The 24,275-nt window shown below is 40.6% G+C and overlaps 1 protein-coding gene across 3 annotated transcripts in view; it reads left to right on the forward strand.

Annotated features, from left to right (window-relative positions):
* The window catches only part of SLC39A8 (solute carrier family 39 member 8), a 66,746-nt gene that overhangs the window by 13,660 nt on the left and 28,811 nt on the right, over positions 1-24,275 (forward strand). For all 3 annotated transcript variants that reach the window (XM_020988298.2, XM_078148785.1, XM_020988299.2), the window contains exons 3-5: positions 8,497-8,659; positions 14,367-14,536; positions 19,578-19,700. In XM_020988298.2, coding sequence (XP_020843957.1) covers positions 8,497-8,659; positions 14,367-14,536; positions 19,578-19,700 — 456 coding nt within the window. The remainder of the gene's footprint in view (positions 1-8,496; positions 8,660-14,366; positions 14,537-19,577; positions 19,701-24,275) is intronic.

Consider the following 24,275-nt stretch of genomic DNA (forward strand, 5'->3'; position numbering starts at 1 on the left):
GTGACATCTTACAAATGAGAATGAGCTTGCAGGCTGAAGGGTGGTGGATCCATTGAGTTCAGGAGTTCTGAGCTGCAGTAGAGCTAAAGCTAATGGGGCATCCACACTAATTTTGGCACCAATATAGTGAATCCTGGGAACAGGGAGCAGAGGACTCCAACCTGCCTAAGGAGGGGGTAAACTCATGGCTACTACCCTTCTACTTGGACAAGATAGGGAGATTTGGTCTCAAAAGAACAGCAACAGTAATCCTCTCCTCTTCTCCACCCCTCAAACAAAACAGATGAATGAGGAGAGCAGAAATAAATTAAGCATTGTCAAGATGGTATGGTTTGCATGATTTACAATTCTGTTTTGACTTTCATATTATGAAATGTGAGAAGGTGAGTTTATTGGGGTAGTGAGTGCTTTTCTGCTTTTTTGTTTGTTTGTTTTTTGGCTAAGCAGTGGGGTTAAGTGACTTTGCCCAGGGTTGCACAGCTAGTAAGTGTTATGTGTCTGAGGCTGGATTTGAACTCAGGTCCTCCTGACTCCAGGGCCGGTGCTCTATCCACTGTGCCACCTAGCTGTCCCTGCTTTTTTGCTTCTGAACATGGCTAGGTTATTTGGCATGGTCAGACCTATGCGTTGGGAAGATTATTCTGTTGTCAGTGTGACGGCAGGATTGCAGAAGGGAGCAACTAGGTAGTGAGATCAGTTAGGCTATTACAATAGGCTAGATGAATAGTTATGAACTAGCATGGTGGTGACCCGGAGAAAGTGGGAAGATAATGTTTCTCTAATTAGAAAGTTGGAAGCTGGGAGGAGGAGCATATAATTCTTTCTATGTGCATATGTCTATGTGGGTGCACACCTGTGCATATTCATGTAGATGATTATTTCAATTCTGAGATGCCTATGGAATATCCAGGTGGAGATGGAGATAGGTATTGGACCAATCAGTACAGGGAACTTTTGGAATAGGAAAATACCTCTACTAAAGCAAGCCAGTATCTTTTCTGCAACTTATGATCTTGCCTAGAGGTTAAGTGATTTAGCAGTGACTCACAACCAGTGTGGGTCAGAGATAGGACTTGATCCCAGGTCTGTCCAGCTCCAAGGTCGGTTCTCCATCCAGTACTCAGTGCTGCCTCTTAATCCTGGTGGAGCTATCCAGCAGAAAGTTAAGGTGTTTGGAACTGGAGCTTAGGGAAGAGCTTAAAGCTGGGCAGATAGATTTGGGCACTCATTTTCATAGAGGTGGAAATTGAATCTATGAGAGTAGAAGCAATCCCCAGTGGCCTGAGTCTAGGACCAAACCTTGGGGGAGACACTCATTCTTAGGGGGCAGGAAGATGGGGAAGAAACTATACTAGAGACCAGAAAGGGAGTGGGAAGAAGCAGATATTTGAAGTTTCAGGGAAGCTTCAATTCAGGAGTGGGGGCCCAACAGTGGTACAAGAGCAGCACCCAGAGTTCACTGCCAGATATGTTGCCAGCAGATGTGATTGGTGGATCACAGACGGCCAGGTGTTTGGGCAGGAGGGCACAGAGCCACCCCTGCTCATTTGGGCTTCTTAAAGGTGCCTTTGGTAGTAAACTTCATGTTCCTCTGATCTACTTTGGGGCTTGTTGTTTTTATGAAGCAGGATAGATGGATTTAGGGCTCAACAAATCCAATCAATCGCCAAGTCTTGTTGATTCTTCCTCCTCTGTATGTCTCGCTCCTATCCTCTTCTCTCCACTCACAAAGCCACTACCCTAGTCCTGACCCTCATTGCCTCTCCCGTGGACTATTAGAGTAGCATCCTATTTGGTTACCCTCTCCAAGTCTTTCCTCTCCAATTCAATTCCCACACCACTGCCACAATGATTTTCCAAAATCACAGATCTGAATTCTTAAGCAGCTCCAAGGGTTTCCTTTTGCTTCTAGGACAGGAGATCTTCATCTTCCTTGTGTCATGGACCTTCTTGGCAGTCTGGCAAAGCCTGTGGACTTTTCAAAATAATGTTTAAAATGCATTAAATAAAACATATAGGATCATAAAGGAAACTGATTATATTGAAATAGTTATCAAAATATTAAAATAAAAAAAAAGTAAGTTGACAGATCCCAGATGAAGAGCTCCCTGGGATCAAACTCCAACTCTGCATGTTACAGACCTTCACAGTCTGTCTTGTCTCTCTTTTTGGGCTGATTATACATTACTTTCCTTCACGTACACTATGATCTATTTTCTATACGTGATAGTCTGGCTTTTCTTGTCCCTGTGCCACTGAATGGTCTGTTCCTTATGCCTAGAATGTGGAATTCTGAACTCAACTTTTTAGAATTCCTAACTTCCTTTAAAAACCTGAAATCAAAAGGCTGTCTCCTACAGGAAGCCTGCCCCAAGAAATTCCTTTGTCTGGATTTTGTATTTAGTTTTCTTTTTGTTTAGTCATTTTAATCATTTCAGACTCTCTGTGACCCCATTTAGGATTTTCTCAGCAAAGAAACTAGAGTGGTTTGCCATTTCATTCCCCAGCTCATTTGACAGTTGAGGAAACTGAGGCAAACAGAGTTATGTGACTTTCCCAGGGTCACACAGCTAGTAAGTGTCTGAGTCCAGATTCGAACTCAAGAAGATGAATCTTCCCGACTTCAGGCCCAGCGCTCTATCTCCTGTGCCACCTAGTTGCCCTAGTTTAATTTTCTGCTTACATTTAATTTCTGCCCCGAGAGAGTCTGAGCTCCTTGAAGGCAGGGAATGCTTGTTTTTGTCTTTGTAGTATTAGTCTAGGGTTGTGGCACACATTAGGTGCTTAATAAATGCTAGTGGATGAATTTTAAAAAGAAAACAAAGGTGACTGGGTTCAGGGTTGTTCCTCACCCTCCTACCCTTCCACCCCCTAGCTGCAGTGAGTGGTCCAGTGGAGGAGAACATGGTGATGACAGATGGTGAAATTCTAGAGTATTTTATTTGGACAGAGCTGCAGTCCTCATGAGGAATCTTTGGGCACTTTTTCCATGAAAAGCTCACTGTTTGTGTCATGAGCTATTCTCATAAGGACATTGGCTTGGATTTCCTTAGCTATAATTTTTCTGCTTTTTTTTTTTTGTTGTTGTTGAACCTAAAAGTACAGTCGTGGTGCTCACTCTCCTATTGGCTACATGTGTTTTATTAGATATTTGTCGCCATAGACAATTTCTTACTTATGTCTGTTACATAAAGTCTGTTTATCTCATAGCAGGAGGTCAGAGTAGGTTAAAGCCCAAAGCCTGAAAATAATGGTTGTGAGGCAGTGCTGCTTGCTGATGAATGACATTTTCAGAATAAATATCAGGAACAGAGCCGGATGAGATTCTTATTCCTGCAGCTAATTTGCTCCTGAACCTGCTGCCGCCACCTTATGGACATGAGTGGGTACTGTTGGCCTCACATGCTGTCATCAGGTTTGTTTCTTTTTTTCAAATCTTCTCTCTCTCCTTTGCTGATGAGAGCTGACATTTTATAACCTGTGGTGTCCTTCCCAGTGACAATGTCTACCCAAATTCTGTGCATCATTACGGGCTTTAACAATCATAGGCTGTAGCCCATTTGGACAAAGACATTTCTTTTAAATATGATGCACTAACAGGCAGTTGATTCTCTCCCCTAGTTACGGGAGGTGGTGTTGTCCCTGGGACACATGCCTCAGCCTAGAAAGGAGACTGTCAATCAATCACCAGTTATTTAGGAAGCACCGTCCTTGTGACAGACAGTGTGCTAATCATGCCATGTCTGGTCTTAACTTCACTCACAGCTCCTGTGGCTAGTAAACCAAAACGTTCCCCCACCATTGCTTTTCTGTGGGTGGTGTATCCACTCCCTCCCCCACTGGAAAATCGGCTCCTGCAGGGCAGGGACTTTCATTTTTATCTTTGCCTCTAGCATATAGTGAGTGGCATATAGTAGGTGAGTAATAAATACTTATGCTCAGAATCACAAGGTTCATGGATGACCATGAACCCAGTAGCACGTTGTGGGCCCGCTGGGTCAAACATTTGGCTTAAGGAGTTAGGATGACTTTTGACTCTTTGAAGTTATACTGCCAGGAAGCTTCTACTGCTTTTTCCATTGAACTAGCTTCTCCCAACTCTGTAAAATGGAAATTATTTAGAAAGTCTTTGAATTTTGTCTACTTCCCATGCCTATGCAGATAGAATTTCAAGAAGCCCAAAATGGGGTTGGGCTGGATCACTAACTGTTCTGGTAATCTGTGCTCTAATTTATTATTAGGTACTTAACAGATTGAAAACAAATGTTATCTTGTTTGCCCCATGACTGTATTTGAGTGCTAACCCAGCCACACTGACTTTCTTGATCTTCTGGATGCTCCATCTCTTGGCTCTGGGCATTTCGGGGCTGTTCCCTTTCCCTGGAATGCTTTCCCCGCTTATTTTTGCAACTGGCGTCCCTGGCTTCCGTTAAAGTCCTCGTCTTCGGTGGGAAGCCTTTCCCAATCCCTCTCGTTCCTAGTACCTTCACTGTCTTTATTTCCTATTTATCCTGTATATAGCTTGGCTTGTACATGTTTTTTTGCTTGTTTTCTCCCCCATTAGATTGTTAGTTCCCTGTGGGCAGAAACTGTCTTTTGCCTCTTTTTGTATCTCTAGCGCTTAGCACAGTGCCTGGCAGGTAGCAGGTACTCAATAATTAGTACCAGCTAATTAGCATTTAGTACTTTAAGGTTTTAGAAGTACTGCATATGTTATCTCATTTATTCACAACCCTGTGGAGGTGAATACTATCATTATTCCCATTTTATAGATGAGTTGACTGAGGCCCAGAAAGGTGACTTCTTCACGGTCCCACAGCCAATAAACATATGAGACAGGATTTGACAAGTCTAGCATTCTTTCCCCACTGAGCCGCATGGTTGCCTGGTTATTTTGGTTTTCTTATTCACACGTCTCCCAATTACTATCAGGGTCTTCATCATCGCCAAGATTTATGGTGCTTATATAGTCATTTTGCAGTCAGTTTATAATTACAAGGAATTCTACAATTATTTTTTCATTTGATCCAGAGAGTCTTATGACTTTACCAGCAGACGTTAATTAAGTTCTGGACATTGTGCTAAGTCCTGCTGATACCAAGGCAAAAATGAAACAGTCTCCACCCTCAGGGAGCTTATACTTTGCCCAGGAAATGACCAGGACAGTCTCTTCTGATAGAGCTCATTGCTGATACTAAAGCCTGAGATTTCCAATTCAAATGATTCCTCGATGAAGGGAGTACCAGCTCCCTAAGGGAAAACATGAGCCTCAGCTCACAATTTCATGATAATCAGTTTAGCCAAGTGAAGACTTTTTGATGTTGCTCTGTGAGATGTTTGACTCTTCATTAATAACGCTGTTTGGGTATTTTTTTTATACTCCATGATTCCTAAGCTATTTTTGTAAAAGAAATATGCTTAGTTTTCCCCTGAGCCATGAAATCTACATGAGCTATGCATGTCAGAGATCTTACAGGATTGTTTAATAGGGATATGGAGAAGATAATTTATTGGCTAAGCTATCTCTTGTCCAAATGCTAACTTGACCGTATTTATGTTAATCAAAGAAGTGTTTGTCACGCACTTTATTCTCATCATCCCTTAATTTCTGTTGCAAAAGCACTATACTGTATGCTTGTAGATGGAGAGTTGGAAAAGACCTTAAAGGTCATGTAGTCTAACTTGGTCTTTGAACCGAGGAGGTGAAATGACTTGCCTTAGGTTCCTGCCCCCTCATTGTACCTTTGACTTGGGACACACACCCACATACCTACCCTAAATGCCTCACAAGCTGCAAGCTTCCCCAGTTCCTGCTCTTCAAGGAGCTTACATTCTTACAGAAATGTGATAGGCTGGGCTGATTTAAGCCCATCCCCTGATAGTTTAGATTTGATAGTGAGCCTTCCACAGTTACCAAAAGGATATTTATTTCACCTGCATGAACTCTGGATTTGGCCTCAAGTCTAAAAGGGCCATGACTCCATCACTTGGACAGGTTTTTTTATGTTCTTAAATGACAAAAAAAAAAAAAAGCCACATTACCATGGCTTGAGGCAACCAGTAAGGCTAGTGAGAAAAGCCTGAGCCTTTGCCTCTCCAGGCTAATCAAGTCTTGGGGCCAGCTTCCTTCCAGTTTAGGCAAAGAACTGGCCTAACTCAAATGGAAAAGAGGGAAAAGCTGGTAGATAATGATCCTGTCACAGGGGGAGACATGCGCATATGCAAAATTCTTCTGGAGCGGATAGATCCCCTGGGAAGGGGAACAGTACTAGCAACTGGGGGAACCAGGAAATGCCTCAAAATGGCTCCTGAGCTGAATCTTGAAGGAAATGAGGGATGAAGAGGTAAAGAGAGAATATATTCCAGGCGTGGATATAGTCAGAACAGAGGCACAGAGCCAGTAGATGAAGTAGCCAGTGAGAAAAATCGGCATGCCAGTATGGTGGATTGTAGAGCACTGGAGGTGAGTAATAAAGAAAGAGGTTGGAAAGGCAGGATGGGATCAGGTTTGGAAGAGCTTGAAATGACCCAGAGAGGGCGTTGTATTAGATCGTAGAGGTAACAGGGAGCCACTTGTGTTTATTAAGAAAGGATATGACACTATCAGACCTTGATCAAATCGCCTTTGGGATGTGGAGGAAGGATTGTCATAGGGAGACTAGAGTTTAAGAGATCAGTTAGGAGGCTAATATATCACCTGGGCGGAGAAGTGATGAGAGCCCGAACTAGGGTGGTCAAAGGTCATTGAGAGAGCATGTAGAGATAAAGGTAAAGAGAAGAGAAACTCTTGGGGTATGCTTCTAATAAGGAGCAGGACCTTGGTGATGATCACTTAGCAAAGGAGACTGAGGAGAGGTCAGACATGGAGGAGGAGTACCAAGGGAGAACGGTGTCCCCAAAGCCTCCAGAGGACAGAGTATCCAAGAGGAGATTGTTGACAATGTTCTAGGCTGTGAAAAGGAGAACGTGAGACAAGGCCATTAGACTTATTGATTAAGAGGACTTTGTGCAAGCCAAAATGCCATAGAGAAGGAGAGGAGAAGTGGAGATGCCAATTAAAAGGAAAAAAAAGAGGATGACATAGTTCCTTCCCTCAAGGAGCTCCTAGTTTAGTACTAGACAGGAAACGTTTTAGCCATTGGGCATTCACGAGGTTTGCTACAAAAAGATTCTCGTTAAAAAAAAAAGGAAATAATTGTTGGTAGCATTTATGTACAACTTTAAGATTTGCAAAGCACTTGACAAATAATATTTGATCCCCACAACAACCCCGGGAGCTAGGTGTGATTGTTTTATTCCCATTTTACAGAGGAATAAACTGAGGCATGCAGAGGTTAAATGACTTGCCAGAGTCTGACCTGGGTGTTCCTGACTCCAGGCCCAGTGCTTTAGCCACTGAGCAACCTGACTGAGAAGAGATTAAGTGTATGGAATTTCTTTTAGGTCTGCTGCTTGAATTTTAGATAGCAGGGTTTTTTTTTTAACTTGGTATGGGTTTGTTTGTCTTTTAAAATAGTTAGACAACTATTTCAATATAGTTGGTTTCCTTTGTAATTTTGTGTTTTTTACTTCAGTTAAAAGCATTATTCTAAGAAGTTATCTTTATCGATATTACAAATTCCATGAAGCCATTGTTGAACCAGGAAGAAGCTTTATTAACGACCTAGGAAGGCCAGGTGTGTCCCTCATATGTGAGAGCACATGTATCGACAAATGCACACCTTTTTATTCCCTATTCCCCATTCAAATGTCCTTCCCCTGTTTCCCCATTTGCTGGATACTGTAGAGGTTACAGCCTATCTGAAGTGCGTGATTTCCCCACTTGAGTCTCCGCCTCTGATTACGTCTCCTACTCTCCACAGTTCTTCGACCCCAACCCTTACTTGGGAGCACCCCTTTTTATGTTTTATGTTAATCTCTACCTAACCCCAGAACTGATTTCTCCTGGTTAGTCTATTCACCACCAAGAGTATTTTCTTATTCTAATATAGTTCCCATATGTTCAGCTTCCACCTAGCCCCTACTAGACTGTATTCCTTAAGGTTTCCACTTGGCTTTTTGTGGGGAAAAAAAACCCAACACAAAAAACTGTTTCTCTGGTTCCAACCTCTGATGCAGAAGCAATATCCATATATCCCACAGAAGGGGTCCAGGAGCTCCATCATACTGCCAAATGGGCATGATATAAAAATGATTAACTCTTGCTTTAGAGCTTCCCTGACTCTCCACCCCCCACACTCACCCACCAGATTAAGTCTCATTTTTCTGAATGTCAGGGATGGACTTTTAATTCACTATACATTTGGTGATTTTGCTAATTTCTTGTTTTTTGGGAATCCTAGGCTACTCACTAGCCTTAGGGCAGCCTAGGCTGAAACAGAGGAATTCTATACAGAACTTTGGATGAAGCTTTCCTTGTCCTTTCATAATAGTGTATTCTTTTTCTGTCATTTTGTATTATTGATGTGATTTTTCCTTCATTTCATTTTTTTGCAGTGTTTGTCTGCTGAAGAGATCTTTTCCATTCATGGGCTTTCCAACACCAGTAGAATCACCAGTTCTAACTTCTCCAAGATATGTCCAGCAGTCTTACAGCAGCTTTCATTTCACCCATGTAGTAACCGTCCACAGCACAAATCCAGACCATCACCTTCAGAAAGTATGTAACTTGCTTCCTTCCCCACGGGCAATGGGGCTATTACAAATATGGTGGTTAAGTTCTGGCTTTGTCTCTGATTAATCTGTCAAACTGCTATTAAAAGCCACTCATAAATGTGAATGACTAGGGCTTGGTTAATGGCATACTTAGCTATGTTACAGGTGATTCTTAACTTGTTAAAGATAAAAGCCACGTGGCACTTTTGCAGAAACCGGGTAAAACTGAATTCCTGTATTTAAGCGGCATTTGATTCTGATGGTCTGCCTTAGACCTAAGATAGATATTAAATATTTGATTTATAATTTTACCATTTGACTTTTTTTATCAGAATTTAAAATTTCAGACCATTTCATTTCTTTTAAATTGAACGAAATGATTAATTTCTCACTAAGCAATTGGTACTTTGCATGTTGTCTCTGTCAGTAGATTGTGAGCTCCTGGAAGGCAGGAATCATTTTTTGCCTGTTTTTTGAGTCCTTAACACAGACCTGGCTCATAGCAGGCAGTTAATAGGTGCATGTTAAGTTGATTACAAGGCTAAGTACTGGAATTATAGATTTGGAAAAAAACAAAGTCCATGACCTCAGGAGGTCATAAGTGAGACATAAGGCATATTCACAAGGACGATTGATATAAGGCAATAATAATGATAATAATAATAAAGGCAAAAGAAGAATCTAGTAAAATACTGCAAGAAAAGTCAGGGAGATTACTTTCAACTGAGTTGATCAGAGATGACTTTGGAAAAAGTAGAACCTGAGTGAGGCTTTAAAGGAAGAAAAGTATTCTAACAGAGATGTGTTTGGAGTACAATCCAGGCAGGAAGAAGATGGAAGAGAAACTGGACACAGTCACTGGACAGCTAGGAGTCCAGTTGGGTTGCTATGCTGAGTGGGTGAAGGGAAAAATACCATGAAATAAGGCTGAGAAAGGTAGGTTGGAGCCGTTTTGTGGAACATCTTCAATACCAAGCTGAGAAGTTGGTATTTTATTGTGTAGATAATACGGAGCCAGTGAAGATGTTGGAGTGAGACAGTGACATAGTAGCAACCTCACTGCAGCAGTCTGGGACAGAGATATGGCGTAATATAAATCGGTACTGTTAGATTTTGTCTTTTTTAAGCTGTAAATAAACCCACCCTGGCATATTTTAAGTTGTCTGTGATTCTGTTAAGACTTCTACTCTTAATGAACTAACTACTGTTAACATATTTAATTTCATTGACAATTTGTTATTCAGTCTTTTCAGTTGCATCTGACTCTCCATGACCCTATTTGGGGTTTTCTTGGCAGAGATACTGGAGTAGTTTGCCATTTCCTTCTCCAGCTTATTTTACAGATGAGGAAACTGAAGCAAGCAGGGTTAAGTGACTTGCCCAGGGTCAAACAGCTACTAAGTATCTGAGGCAGGTTTTAAACTCAAAAAGATGAGTCTTTCTGATGAACTGAGTGCGACATAGGAATTTTACAGTCCTGGATATTATTCCAAACTAAACTTTTAAAAACAAACAAAACCTCTGCCCTCTGGTGTTCCTGGCCTCTTTTGTGCCCAGATCGTTTTTATGGTAGGGCTAACAGATGACCACTTGGAGTTGTTAGTGTTTTTCTTGAACCTTCTAACTTTGCCCCCTCTTCTCATTCTCTGGTTGCTGAGAAATGAATCTACTTCCTCCTCTTCCTAGACTTTATATTTCGAAATAAAAATGAACCTACAACCTCTGGCTATTCAGGTTATAAGAGACCTCAGTAGTCCTATCTTTACCTGAAAAAGATTCCCATTCCTGCTAGATTGTCATCCAGCCTTTGCTTGAAGAGAAACTCACTGAGGGGGAACCCACTCACTCCGCAGTCAGCCCACTGGGCAGCTCTAACCCAAGGGAAGGTGTTCCTGAGATGACGCCTCTATTTGCTTCTTTGAAACTTCTTCCCACTGTCCCTAGTTCTCTCTCTCTGACTTAGCAGGATGTTTATCTCTACTTCTCCCTGGCAGCCCTTCAAATCCTTGAAGACATCCTCCATGTTCTTCATGTGTGTCCTCTAGGCAGATGCCCAGGCTTGGATGTGAATAAGGAGGCATTGATTTCAAGTCTTGTGCTCTTTGTACTAGGAGAGAAGATGATTTTTATTTTTAATGGTGGTGGCATTGCTAGGAGTGTTTATTATGTTATCAGTAACTGCTTAGAATTTTCCCTTATTCAGTCTCCTTAATTTGCCATAACACAAGTGAATAATTTTAAAATAGTCGATTATATTTGAAAGCATCATGAATGATCAGGGAATTTTTTTTCCCTACTAACTTGAGATGAGATGAAAAGCTTTTCTTTCTACTTAATGCATCTCATTGTAATCTTCATCAGCACTTATTGTGTGCAGTATGTTTAGGCATACATATAGGCTTAAATACAGATGATGATTTGATTTAAGTGGAAAGTAAAGCTTTTTGTGTTTCCAAGTAGTTCTATTGGTGGCTAAGGCTTATTTCTGGCTATTTTACTCTATGATCTGGTGACTAGTTGGAAATTAATTCTTGATGAATTAATGCTAGGTGAATGAAATTACACTGTGGATTTGGAGAATGATATATTTAAATGCTATGCTAAATAAAGTGCCACTTATTCCCAGTGTTTTGAACTGTGTCTATCAATCTCTTTTTCTCTTGGAATTTGAATATATTCCCTGGGGTGCTCATGAAAAGGCACATATTACTTAAAAAACTATCTTAAAAAAAGTTATCTAACTGTTAGGTATCTAGTAACATTCTCATACTTCATATCTTCAGTTTCACAAATCAGAAAATCATGAAGTTCAATCCTTCCTATTTATTAGTTTTCCTTGAGCTGCCTTTCTGTCTTTTTGTCTGTCTGTCTGTCTGTCTCTCTCTCTCTCTTTCTCTCTCGGCTGTCTCTAGAGGAATTTATTCTTTTGCTTATATCCCTTAAGGTAAAAGTAAATTAAAATATTTTATATTGTCAATTTATTAAAAAATTTGAGGCCAGATTTAGCCAGACCAAGGTGAAACATTAAATGTAAATTCTCCAATTTATTTCAAATAGTAGCCTGATTCTTTTCCCACTGTGTCCACGCAATGAGGGCCCTGGGTAGTAGGCTAATTGCTTTTACTTATTCATGTGTCAGTTATGAGATGCACTCTAGCAGCATGTGTGATTATTAGTGCATTTAAAGACCTCACTGACAATGATTACATCTATGACTAATAGCTCTTTGCACAGACTTATTGTTGCTCAGTCGTTTTTCAGTTGTGTGACTTTTTGTGACCTCATTTGGAGTTGTCTTGGCAACGATAGTGGAATGGTTTGCCATTCACTCCTGTAGCTCATTTTACAGATGAGGAAACTGAGGCAAACAGGGTTAAATGACTTGTCCAAGGTCACACAGCTAATAAGTGTTGGAGGCCAGATTTGAACTCAAGAAGATGAGTCTTTTGTTTCTAGGCTCAGTACTCCATCCACTGTGCCACCTAGCTGCTTCTTCTGTAAACATACATATTTACAAAATGAGAAATTTATAAAATGCTTTGCAAAACTTAGTGTCATAAACATCATCATCATCATCATCATCATCATTACTATATGCTTGGGGCATATACTTGGCAACTAGGTGGTGCCGTGGATTGAGCACCGGACCTGGAATCAGGAAGACCTGAATTCAAATTCAGCCTCAGACATTTATTAGCTATATGCCCACAGGTAAGTCACTTAATCTCTGTCTGCCTGTTTCCTCCTCTGTAAAATAAGGATGATAACAGCATTTGGCTCAAAGGGCTCATGTGAATGTCAAATGGGATAACATGTAAAAGCACTTTACAAAACTTAAAATGCTACATAAATGCTATTACTACTTACTATTACTACCTACTACTACTTCTAATACTCTACGAATATACCTACTACCACCACCATCACTACTGTCACCACCACCACCACCACCACCACCACTACCACCACCACTACCAGTTCCTTATATAGCAACCCCTAAGGCATCTTCCTGCCATCCATCCATTGTCCATGATGGAAGTCAGAGGAGCCTCGGAGCCCAATCAGGCCCAAACTTCTTATTTTACAGATGAGGAAACTGAGGCCCAAAGAGCCTTAAATGTTTTGCTAAGGTCATATATTGCAAATCTCACGTTGTTAGTTGATCTTTTATACTTTTTGTGGTGATCTTCGTGTGTACAACACCAGTAGTCTACCTTATTTTTCACAAACTCATTAACACTGAGGAAGGGACAGAGAGATTTTTTTGGGGAATCATTTCTGGAATCCCTAACTTCTTACTATCTTTGTCCAAAAGTAAGATCACCTTAAGCTTCCCCTCTCCCCTTCTTTTTTCCCCCTCTAGCCTTGTACAGGGAACTTTTGGTGAGGAAACTTCTATTATTATTAATAGTGAGGAAACTTTACTAAAGTAGATACTAAGCATTTGCTTTGAAGTTTATAGATTCAGAGGGCTGCCAGGGTGACTTAGAAGTCAAATGATTTATCCATAGTCACACATACAGTATAAATCAGAAGTAGCACCCAAACCTAGATTTCTCTGATTCTTTATTTACTGTAACACATCTCTTATTACCTGAACTTAGATATGAAGGATGGGGATACATAATGACCTTTTAATAGACCCAGAGAGCTTAGAGATTTAGAGTAGGAAGGGACCCTAGATGGCTTCAGGTCTAGCCTTCTCATGTCACAAATGAGGAAACTGAGGTGTTGAGAACTGCAGTGACTTGTCCAAGGTCATGCAGCTAATTGGTGTCTGAGGCAAGAGTTGAAATGTGTTTTTCCCGACTCTCAGTCGTGTGTTTTATCCCCTGCATCACCTAGCTGCCCAGCTAAGTAAATGTTAGCCACTATTGTCTTAGGTGTCCAGAGTCATACAGGTCATGGAAGCTGTAAGAAATAGAGGAGAAATCCACTAGACCATCACAGAAGGTCCCTCTAGTTTTAATCTTCTATGATTCTTGATGAGAAAGGGCTAATTAAATGGCGTACGTCATTCCCACTAATGTTAGTTGTCTTTTGTTCCCATCTGCATGTGAGCCACCCTGGTGTGGTGGACAGGGTGGACAGGTTAGCCTACCTTGCAGTTAGAAAACCTGGATCCAAATTCCCCTATTGCCACATGCCAGATGTACATCCCTGGGTCGGTCACCAAATCTCTGTGCCTCTGGGTCATTCTATTCTAAGGTTATAAATTAAAGTGAAGGTGCCCCCCTACAATGATAGAAGAATTTTCTTACATGGGATTTTTTTTGTCAATATTATCACAGGGCTAGTCCCTATCCTAGTTTATGTTAACAAAAGTTCAATATAGTTTTGATGCTTTAAAGAAGAAATTTGTTCTAAATTTAGTGGAGTATTTTTTTGTTTTTGCTTTTTGGTGAGGCAGTTGGGGTTAAGTGACTTGCCCAGGGTCACACAGCTAGTCAGTGTCAAGTTGGAGTGTTTATTTTTTTAAAATTTATTATTTTATTTTATATGAGGCAATTGGGGTTAAGTGACTTGCCCGGAGTCACACAGTTGGTGAGTGTTATGTGTTTGAGGTCAGATTTGAACTCGGGTCCTCCTGACTCCAGGGCCAGCACTCTGTCCACTGCGCCACCTAGCTGCCCTTGGAGTGTTTATTTTGAATTAGAATTTGAAGTGCGTTCTTTGTCAGACTCATCCTTTATCTTGGTTCTCATTCACAGTCTGGGGATACGGATTTCTTTCGGTGACTATCATTAACCTGGCATCTCTCCTGGGATTGATTTTGACTCCGTTGCTAAAGAAGCCATATTTCCCCAAGATTTTGACTTATTTTGTGGGACTGGCCATTGGGACTCTGTTTTCAAATGCAATTTTCCAGCTGATTCCAGAGGTAAGGGGTTTGGCTTTTTTTTTTTTATGTGCGTATTAATAATAACACAGTGCTCAGTTTTACTCTTTAAAACATTCTGAGTCTCCTTAGTCAATGATGATCCTTGAAGCATTTTTTGAGCTGGGTGAATTGCGTTCTATTTGAGGGAAAACTGAATCCTAGCAAGGTAAACAGGCTCATCCTAAATTACAGAGGCTATTTGTGTTGGAGACAAAATTACCAGTCTGGAAGTTCTGGCCAGCAGCTCATGCTCAAACAACTTCTGTACACCTCTGAGGAGCTCAAAGATTTCTACTGTTCTGCATTTTGGCAAGTCCAATTTTTCAATACAGTGTTACCATTTTCTTTTAAGAGCAGACGGTATCATATTTACTCAGAGAAGACAAGAAAATGCCCATCCGATATTTACTTTGCCTAAAGAAGCCCAGGGAATAACAGAACATTTCTTTCAATCAAGCGCTACTTACCCACAGGAAAAAAATTCTCTTGAAAGCCACACAAATAAAGCCACTGTTAACTTTTTTTCTTAGAGAGAAAATATTCCATTTAGCTGTTCTTGAAATTAAAAGCAATAAACATAAAATTATTCAGTAAATAAAATAAAAAATAGAACATTTCTATACTCTGGTCAGTGAAGGGAGAAGAGAGAGATATGAACTTAAAAAGTCACTGAAAGGGCCAGAGAGTGAGAGGGATGGAGACAACAGGCATCCCTTTACACACAGAAAGAAATCTACACCCAGATAAAGAGGCTGATACACAGAATAGAGAATAAAAAAATACTTTTTTGAAATAACATTTTCATTTTGTGATCTTTTAGGAAATTATGGGTAAAAATCTCTTAAAGCCATGCTAAATTATCACAACCGTAGACCCAAGTGGAGGTATCGCTTTTTGGAATAATAAAATTCAATTAAAAAACCGTTTAGGGAACTTTATCCAGTCTCTCATTCTACAGAGAAGTCCTAGAAAGGTGAAATGTCTTATAACCGAGGTCCCAGAGCTAGTAAGCAAATTAGCCAACCTTAGAATCCAGCTTTCTTCCTCTTTTCAGGATGTTATTCAGCTTTCTGAGTCAGAGAAAATTAAGTCAAGAGCCAGAATTGTCCTGAAGACAACAGAGGTTCCATCCCTTAATTAGCAGTGAATTATATTGCTACTTTAAAATGAGCAGTACTAAAATGGCTACGAAAAAAATAGAAACTTTCATTTGTGTAGTAATCATATGCACATATCGTACTGAAGACTAAAGTTTTTTCTGAGAGAGGAAAAGATAATTAGAAAATTTATTGATTAATTTTTTTTTAAAGTAAGACATTCTATTTTAATGAGTAACTCCATAAGCAAATACTGTTGCTTGAATTTCTAACTCTGTTTTTCACAGTGTAGACCTAGGCTGATTTGGCAATTTCATGTCTTAGACGTCTAAAATCAAGAAAGGGGGTATTTGTCGGGCTAATAAATAATCAGCAAGAGCTTAAATAGAATAATGTGGATATTTATTTTACTTACATAATTTATGGTAGTAGAATATACAATTCACATGATAAATGCATGTGACACACATTTATATCTATATATGAGAGACAGTGTTCTATAGGAGATAGAGAGCTGACCTTGGGGCCAGTAAGGACCTGTGTTTGAGTCTTATCTCTGACCCATGCTGCCTGTATGACCCTGGACAAGTCACTTAATGCATCAGTGCCCTTCAAGGACTCTAAGCTGCAGAGAAGGTGCTGACCTGGGCTAGTAGAGGAATTTAGCTTTACCAATGGAATCAAGGGTTCAATCCTTATCCCTATATAATACAGATGACTAAAACTCCCTGTATCATGAATTTATTCTTCCTGGCTTTAACTGAAGTATGTGTGCATGTTTGTTATGCATCTGTGTTCTATGCCTTTGGATAAAGTCCTCCTTCAGGGACTCACTGGGTCATGGAGGTCACTCTGGGCTGTCAAGCACTATGCCCTTTGAATACAGCTTCTGGCAGCACCTCCCATGTTGGGAAGGCATCCAATACATGGTGGTGACAGATTGTCTGAGGGCTGTCTTCCACAGAGTGAACAGAGTTTCATCACTGGCAAGTCTGACATTGCAACTTGTGAAACTGGCTTCTTCATCTATTGTATGTGTCCTGGATCCCTTGAGCTAAATAAAATCTGGTGAAGTACCTGGACCCCTTCTCAGAATCCTGGGTCTAAAAGTATAAAGTACACATGTTGGTAAAGGCAACCAATTACACTTATCGGAATATTGGAAAAAAAATAAGTTAATGGACCCCTAAGATGAACAGCCCTTTTTCTAAAACCTGGAGGGGCTATGCTTTCTGTCATTTGATGGAATCATTGATCTTTTGAAGCATTGAAGAAGTCTATCTGTCTATGGACAAAAGTATGACACATATAGATTCATAAGGCACTTTAAAATCATGTATCATACATTATATGTAGTATATAAAAGTATAACTGTATATCCTTTATTTCAATTAATTGGAAGGCCTTTTGACAAATTTTGTTATCAAATTGAAGTCTTTATAAGGCCATTATCTTTAAAGAAAATTCCCTGTGAACCACTGGAAAGGTAAGACTCAAAAGAATGAGCTTAATGAACACTCTAGTGGCCTGAGGGGTCCAGAAGTGGGCATTGGAAAGGTCTGCTAGAAGAGGTGATCATAATAACAGCTTACACCTTCCGTCTCCCATTCCTTCACACTGACTCTGGCCTCCTTGCTCTTTCTCTAACAAGCCTCTCCATCTCCCTGGGCATTTTCATTGACTATCTCCCATGCTCAGAATGCTTGCCCTCCTCATCTCTACCTCCTGGCTTTTCAGTCTTCCTTCACGTCCCAGATAAAATCCCAGCTTCTCCTGAACGCCCTCCCTCCCCTTTAATTCTAGTGCCGTCCCTCTGCTGATCACTTTCTATTTATCCTATGTATATCTTATTTGTTCTCAGTTCTCCCTATTAAATTGCAAGCTCCTTGAAAGCAGGGTTGTCTTTTACTTTTCTTTGTAGCCTTGGTACTTAAGCACAAGCACGTAATAAATGTTTATTAACTGACTGATAGTTGAAATTTGTATAGCATATCTTTCCACTTCAGTCATGACTTTATTCTAAGGAGGGATCCATAATCTTCACCAACTTGCCCAAAGATGTCCATGACACCTTGAACAGTGTTACTTTCACATTTTAAAAAAATTTCAGCCTCATAATGACCAAGTAAAGTAGGTAGAGAGGGCAGACGATATGTTTTACTGGTGAGAAAACTGAAGTTCTTATATAAGTCATGCTTCTTGTTAGTGCCAGACCTGGGATTTGAAAATAGTTGGTCCAATGGATAGAGCACTGGCCCTGAAGTCAGAGAGGACCTGAGTTCAAATCCGACCTCAGGCATTTATTAGCTGCGTGACCTTGGGCAACCCTATTGCTTGACCTTATTGCCTCCAAAAAAAGAAAAAAAGAGTAGCTGTCCAGGCTCTTGATTTCAGGTTTCCTTTAGAAACCTTTGGAATTGATTTTTCCATTTACATATTACCTCTAAGACCTATTTAAGCCATCACCACCACCACCATGACCACAACCACCACAGCAACATTGTACTGGTACTGCTATATACCGATGAGGCATAGAACATTAAAAATGAATATTGCAACAGAGGTAATTGGAGGAGCATATGGTATGTAGGAGCTACAGTATATTTCCAGTGATGAGCATCAGAGAAGAAGGGGACTAAAATATGCCTTTGAGGAAATGCATGCTAGGAAGAGAAGACAGGCTATTCACGTGGCACGACAAGGCATTGTGACTGGACAGTCAGAGTCCTCCCTGGAACCTTCTCAAGGTCAGGAGAAAAGGAGGCAGGTCTCTAGCTTCCTTGTGGTAGAAGGCCGACTTCCCCTTGATGATTTGATTTCCACGAAGTGCCAGTGGTCAACTATAAGAAGAGGTAGAAAAGAGTCACACTGGGTTAGTAGGCCAGTATGGATTGTTATCTAATGAGATCACAGCTCCATTTGAGTATATGAGAGGTCTGGCTACTAACCCAATGTTTTTCACATTAGGCAGCTGTTCACTTGTGAGCTTTACAGTTTTGAGGGCCCCAAATAGTGGTTTCTATGTTTTTTATGTTAATTTTCCATTTTTTGACTTTTTTTGTGGGGAGCAGGTGGGTGAGTATCTCTGCTCATCATAAGGAGGGCCTTATAGTTTTTAGTCCTAGCTTTTTTTTTCTTCTTCTTGAAATAAACATTATCAACTGTTTTTATAATTTTTCTTAGGACAATTCTTCTGTTCGTTAGCCTCTCTTGGCCCTTTTAAATCTGTTTTCCTTGTCTTTCACCCCAAGCCCTGAATCTTCTTTCTCTTCTCTTGTGAAGGTTTCAAAATATGGATTTGATAGTCATCCTCATAATACATCTATTCCTTTTAAAGAACAGATATCCAGGGGGCAGCTAGGTGGTACAGTGGATAGAGCACTGGCCCTGGAGTCAGGTGGATCTGAGTTCAAATCCGGCCTCAGACGTATAACACTTACTGGCTGTGTGACTTTGGGCAACTCACTTAACCCCCAATTGCCTCACCAAAAATACAAAAAAAAAAAAAGCAGATCTCCAGAGGCAGGTTTTAAGAAAGGACAGTGAATTAATTTTCCATTTACATATTACCTCTAAGACCTCTATTACATTTTTAAACATGAATGAGGATTGTTGACTAGTCAGAGCCTAGGGGTCATCCAGCCTTTTCCTTTCACTGCTGTATTCCTCCTTTGGTTATCTGTGGTCTTCAGGTTGGTTGAGTTAAGATTTTGACTCCCTCTGGAATATGCCAAAGTGATTATCCCTTTTTTTTTTTTTGTACATATTTACATGCGTATTTGGAAGACAGCTCCACAAAAATGTGTAGATGGGGAAAATTGGCCTTGAAATCTTGGCACTAATTGATGTCATAGCATCTGTGGTGCTTGATTGTTTTCCTGGAATTAATTGGGTTTGTCTAAATTATTATTTGGGTTCATTTAAATTATTCCTTCTTCTCTTAGGCATTTGGATTTGATCCCAAAGTTGATCGCTACATTGAAAAAGCAGCTGCAATCTTTGGTGGATTCTATATTCTCTTCTTCGCTGAAAGAATACTTAAGATGTTATTGAAGACTTATGGGCAGGTAAAAGTGCTTTCTTGAAGAGCACTCTTCCTCTTTGATGTTTTGCTAGGCACAAATGGTTTGATGGAAGCAAATGAATATAATAGAATTAAAATAATGATGGGAATCAACACATTGATTAGCATGATAAAAGTTACCATTTGCTTAGTACAAGGATAAACTAAACATTGAATAACATGTTTAGTTTATATCAATTCTATTTCAATGCATTTGTGCCTCTTCCTGGAAAAAGAAATCAGAATCTGAGCAATGGAACAATGTTTTAAAGTGAGAAAAAGGCGGAGCCAAGATGGCGGAGTGAAAGCAGTGACGTGCTTGAGCTCTCCCCCAAACCCCTCCAAATACTCATAAGAAATGGCTCTAAACAAATTCTGAAGCAGCAGAACCCACAAAAAGACAGAGTGAAACAAATTTCCAGCCCAAGACGACCTGGATGATTGATCAGAAAGGTGTATTGCGCCGGGCTGGGAGCGCAGCACAGCGCAGCATGGGCGCGCAGGCCGCAGCCAACCTGGAGCAGGCCTCAGAGGACTGAATCGTGGGCAGCTGTGGAGGTTTCCAGACTCCTCAATCCACGAATGCCAAAGACAACTTAGAAGGTCAGTGGGAAAAGTCTGTTTCTGTCGTGGTCAGAGAGGAAGGCGGGTCTCAGCTCCATTCCCCAAGAGCTGGCCCTGGGGGGGCAGCTGCTTCCTGAGCTTCCAGCCCACAGACTTGAGGGGGAATCCAGTGGCTGATCAGAGAGGGACTGCAGGGATCTCTTGCTTTGCCCGTGTGTGGATCTGGGTCACAGTTCCGGGCAGCAGTGCTGGGGTGAGGAGGAAGCGCTGGCGTGGTGGAGCTTGTAGTGGCTGGAGAGGACCCCTCCTCACAGTTACAGGACAGAAAGGAATACTGTGGTCACAGGCCAGGAAAGGAGTAAACACCTCGCCCCTTATCATACCACCTTGGAAGAACTGAAAATTTACAGGTCCCTACAAGTATCTCTGAAAACAGCTACACAAACCCCTGAAGCTTGGGACAGTACTCTCCACATTGGAAGCAGACTCTTACCTTAAAAAGAGTTTAAAACTCAAGTAATTGGCTGGGATCATGAGCAAGCAGGCAAAAAGAGTCAGACTATATTATCTTACTTTGGTGAAAAAGAAGATCAAAATATACAACCAGAAGAAGACAACAAATCAAAGCTCCTACATCCAAAGCCTCCAAGAAAAATATGAATCAGTCCCAGGCCTTGGAAGAGCTCAAAAGGGATTTTGAGAAGCAAGTAAGGGAAGTAGAGGAAAAACTGGGAAGAAAAATGAGAGTGATGCAAGAAAACCATGAAAAACAAGTCAACAGCTTGCTAAAGGAGACCCAAAAAAATACTGAAGAAAATAACACCTTAAAAAACAGCCTAACCCAAATGGCAAAAGAGGTCCAAAAAGCCAATGAGGAGAAAAATGCCCTAAAAGAAAAATTGGCCAAATGGAAAAGGAAGTCCAAAAGATTACTGAAGAAAATACTTCCTTAAAAATTAGAATAGAGCAATTGGAAGACAGTGACTTTATGAGAAATCAAGACACTGTAAAACAAATCCAAAAGAATGAAAAATTAGAAAACAATGTGAAATATCTCATTGGAAAAACAACTGACCTGGAAAATAGATCCAGGAGAGAGAATTTAAAAATTATTGGACTATCTGAAAGCCATGATCAAAAAAAGAGCCTAGACATCATCTTTCAAGAAATTATCAAGGAAAACTGCCCTGATATTTAGAACCAGAGGGCAAAATAGAAATTGAAAGAATCCACAGATCTCCTCCTGAAAGAGATCCCCAAAGGAAAACTCCTAGGAATATTGTAGCCAAATTCCAGAGTTCCCAGGTCAAGGAGAAAATATTACAAGCTGCCAGAAGGAAACAATTCAAGTACTGTGGAAACACAATCAGGATAACACAAGATTTAGCAGCTTCTACATTAAAGGACCGCAGGGCATGGAATATAATATTCCGGAGGGCAAAGGAGATAGGATTACAACCAAGAATCACCTACCCAGCAAAACTGAGTATAATCCTTCAGGGGAAAAAATGGTCATTCAGTGAAATAGAGGACTTTCAAGCATTCTGATGAAAAGACCAGAGCTAAAGAAAATTTGACTTTCAAATACAGGACTCCAGTGGAACATGAAGAGGTAAACAGGAAAGAGAAATCATAAGAGACTTATTAAGATTGAACTGTTTACATTCCTGCATGGAAAGATGATATTTGTAACTCATGAGAACTTTGTCAGTATTAGGGTAGTTGAAGGAAAAAAATTGTATGTATATGTATATATAGATAGAGGGCACAGGGTGAGTTGAAGATTAAGGGGTCATATCTGGAGAATAAAATTAAGGGATGAGAGAGGATGATACTCGGAGAAGAAAGGGAGAGGTAGAATGGGGTAAATTATCTCACAAAAAAAAAAAAAGAAAAGTCTCTCACAGTGGAGGGGAAACAGGGGAAGGTGAGAGGGAATGAGGGAATCTTATTCTCATAGGATTTGGCTTAAGGAGAGAATAACATACACATTCAATTGGGTATGGAAATCTGTCTTACCCTACAGGAAAATAGGGGGAGAAGGGGACAAGAGAGCAGGGGGATAGAGAGGAGGGCAGATTGGGAAAGAGGGTAATCAGAAGCAAATACTTCTGAGGAGGGACAGGGTCAAAAGAAAGAATAGAATAAATGGGAGGGCAGGATAGGATTAAGGGAAATAGAGTTAGTTTTTTACAACATGTCTACTAAGGAAGTGTTTTGCATAACTGCACATGTACAACCTATATTGAGTTGCTTGCCTTTTCAATGAGGGTGGGTGGGGAGGGAGGAAGGGAGAAAATTTGGAACTCAAAGTTTTAAAAGCACATGTGTAACAAAAATGTTTTCACATGCAACTGGGAAATAAGAAATACAGGAAATGGGGTACAGAAGTCTATCCTGCTCTACAGGAAAATAGAAGGGGAAGGGGATAAGAGAAGGGAGGGGGGAGAGATAGAAGAGAAGGCAGACCAGGGGAAGGGGTATTCAGAATGCATGCCATCTTGGGGTGGGGGGAGGGTGAGAAATTTGGAACTCAAAAACTTGTGGAAGTGAATATTGAAAACTAAAAATAAATAAATTTATTAAAAAATAAGAAAAAATAAAGTGAGAAAAAATTGTATATCTGCATCTGTCTATCTATCTGTTTGTCTATCTGTCTATTTTTTTTTTTCAGCAAAGACAAGGTTTATTAGAACATTTGCCATATTGGCCAGATTCTTAAGGAATCTAAGCATTTGTATCACTAATGCAAGTGGCCAGATCTTAAGAATCTGAGCCCTTGACTATCTTATAAGAATCTGAGCCCTTTAATAGAGACAAGATGGACCTTATATACAGAAAGACTGTGGGAAGGATCTCGGAGTGGCCAAGTAGTTTGGAGTGACTGGAGGGGAGGGGTCTAAGGAGGATCTGGATTGGAGTGGCCAGTAAGATGGGGTTAACAGAATGCCTGGGACCTGGACCACATGGCCAAGGGAGAATGGAGCCTAGATGAGAATAAGGGTGGGAAGTGGTAGGATTAAGGGTGAGAAGTGGCCAGCAGCCATCTGGAGGGTAATAGATGATGGAGGGCTAGGTAACAAAATTAGGAGATTGAGCAGAGGTGATAATGAAAGTCCAGTTGCTGGGATTATAGCCTCAGTAAAAGCCAGAGATTTGGCCATGTAGGAAAGTCCAGTGTTTTTCCTTTTTGGGGTCCAGATCCCATCCTCCTCATTCCCCCTCAAATGAGACCCAAATTCTTTTGGGGTAAGGAGTAAAGGTCTTGGCTTCTGAAACTGCTTCTGCTGGCAAGGGGTTGTAGAGCTGTCCCTGCCTCAAAGGGATTCCAAAGAGGAGGTTGACTGGAATTATGCACAGGCCACATCCAGGGAACAATGTGGGGGCGCATTTGCTGGTACCTGTTTTTTGCTACCAAATGTAGGTGAATGGCCTGTAGTCTGGAAGACACAAATCTTTAGGGAGAAGTAAAAGTGTAAGAGTTCCACTAAAATAATTTACATTTGACCTGCAAGATTATCTGATCTCCTTATTTTTTCAAAAGTTTAAGTAACACTATTACAGGTAAAAGTTTTCCACCCCTGGGTTCTATAGTTACACAAATGAATTTGCCAGAGACTGACTTTTCACTTCAATTATCACTGAAATTTTTCTCCCCAAACCCAAACTGAAGATGTTTCTGACTTAATTTCAGTTGTTTGGGGGTTTTGAGTGGCTACACATTCAGGTCAAAACAGCATGATCTCACACACTTGCATTGATCTTTTACTGACCACTTGCTCTGATTATAGAAATTTGCTATAAAAGGATAAAGCCAGGGACTAGATTTAGGCCCCAAATGTGACAGGATAAAACATCTTTAGCTCTGTTTGTATGCAGATAATTCAGTTTTCCAGTCATGCAGTATCAAATCCATCTCATAGCCAGACTCAGGAATAGCCAGGTGGGTAACATTCCTTTTCAAAGAAGCATAATGGGGAAACTGAGCCAGGAGGATCCCATCTTAGACTGAGGC

This window comes from Phascolarctos cinereus, unplaced genomic scaffold, assembly GCF_003287225.1.
Source record: "Phascolarctos cinereus isolate Bilbo 61053 unplaced genomic scaffold, phaCin_HiC Scaffold_9;HRSCAF=440, whole genome shotgun sequence".
Taxonomy (NCBI): domain Eukaryota; kingdom Metazoa; phylum Chordata; class Mammalia; order Diprotodontia; family Phascolarctidae; genus Phascolarctos; species Phascolarctos cinereus.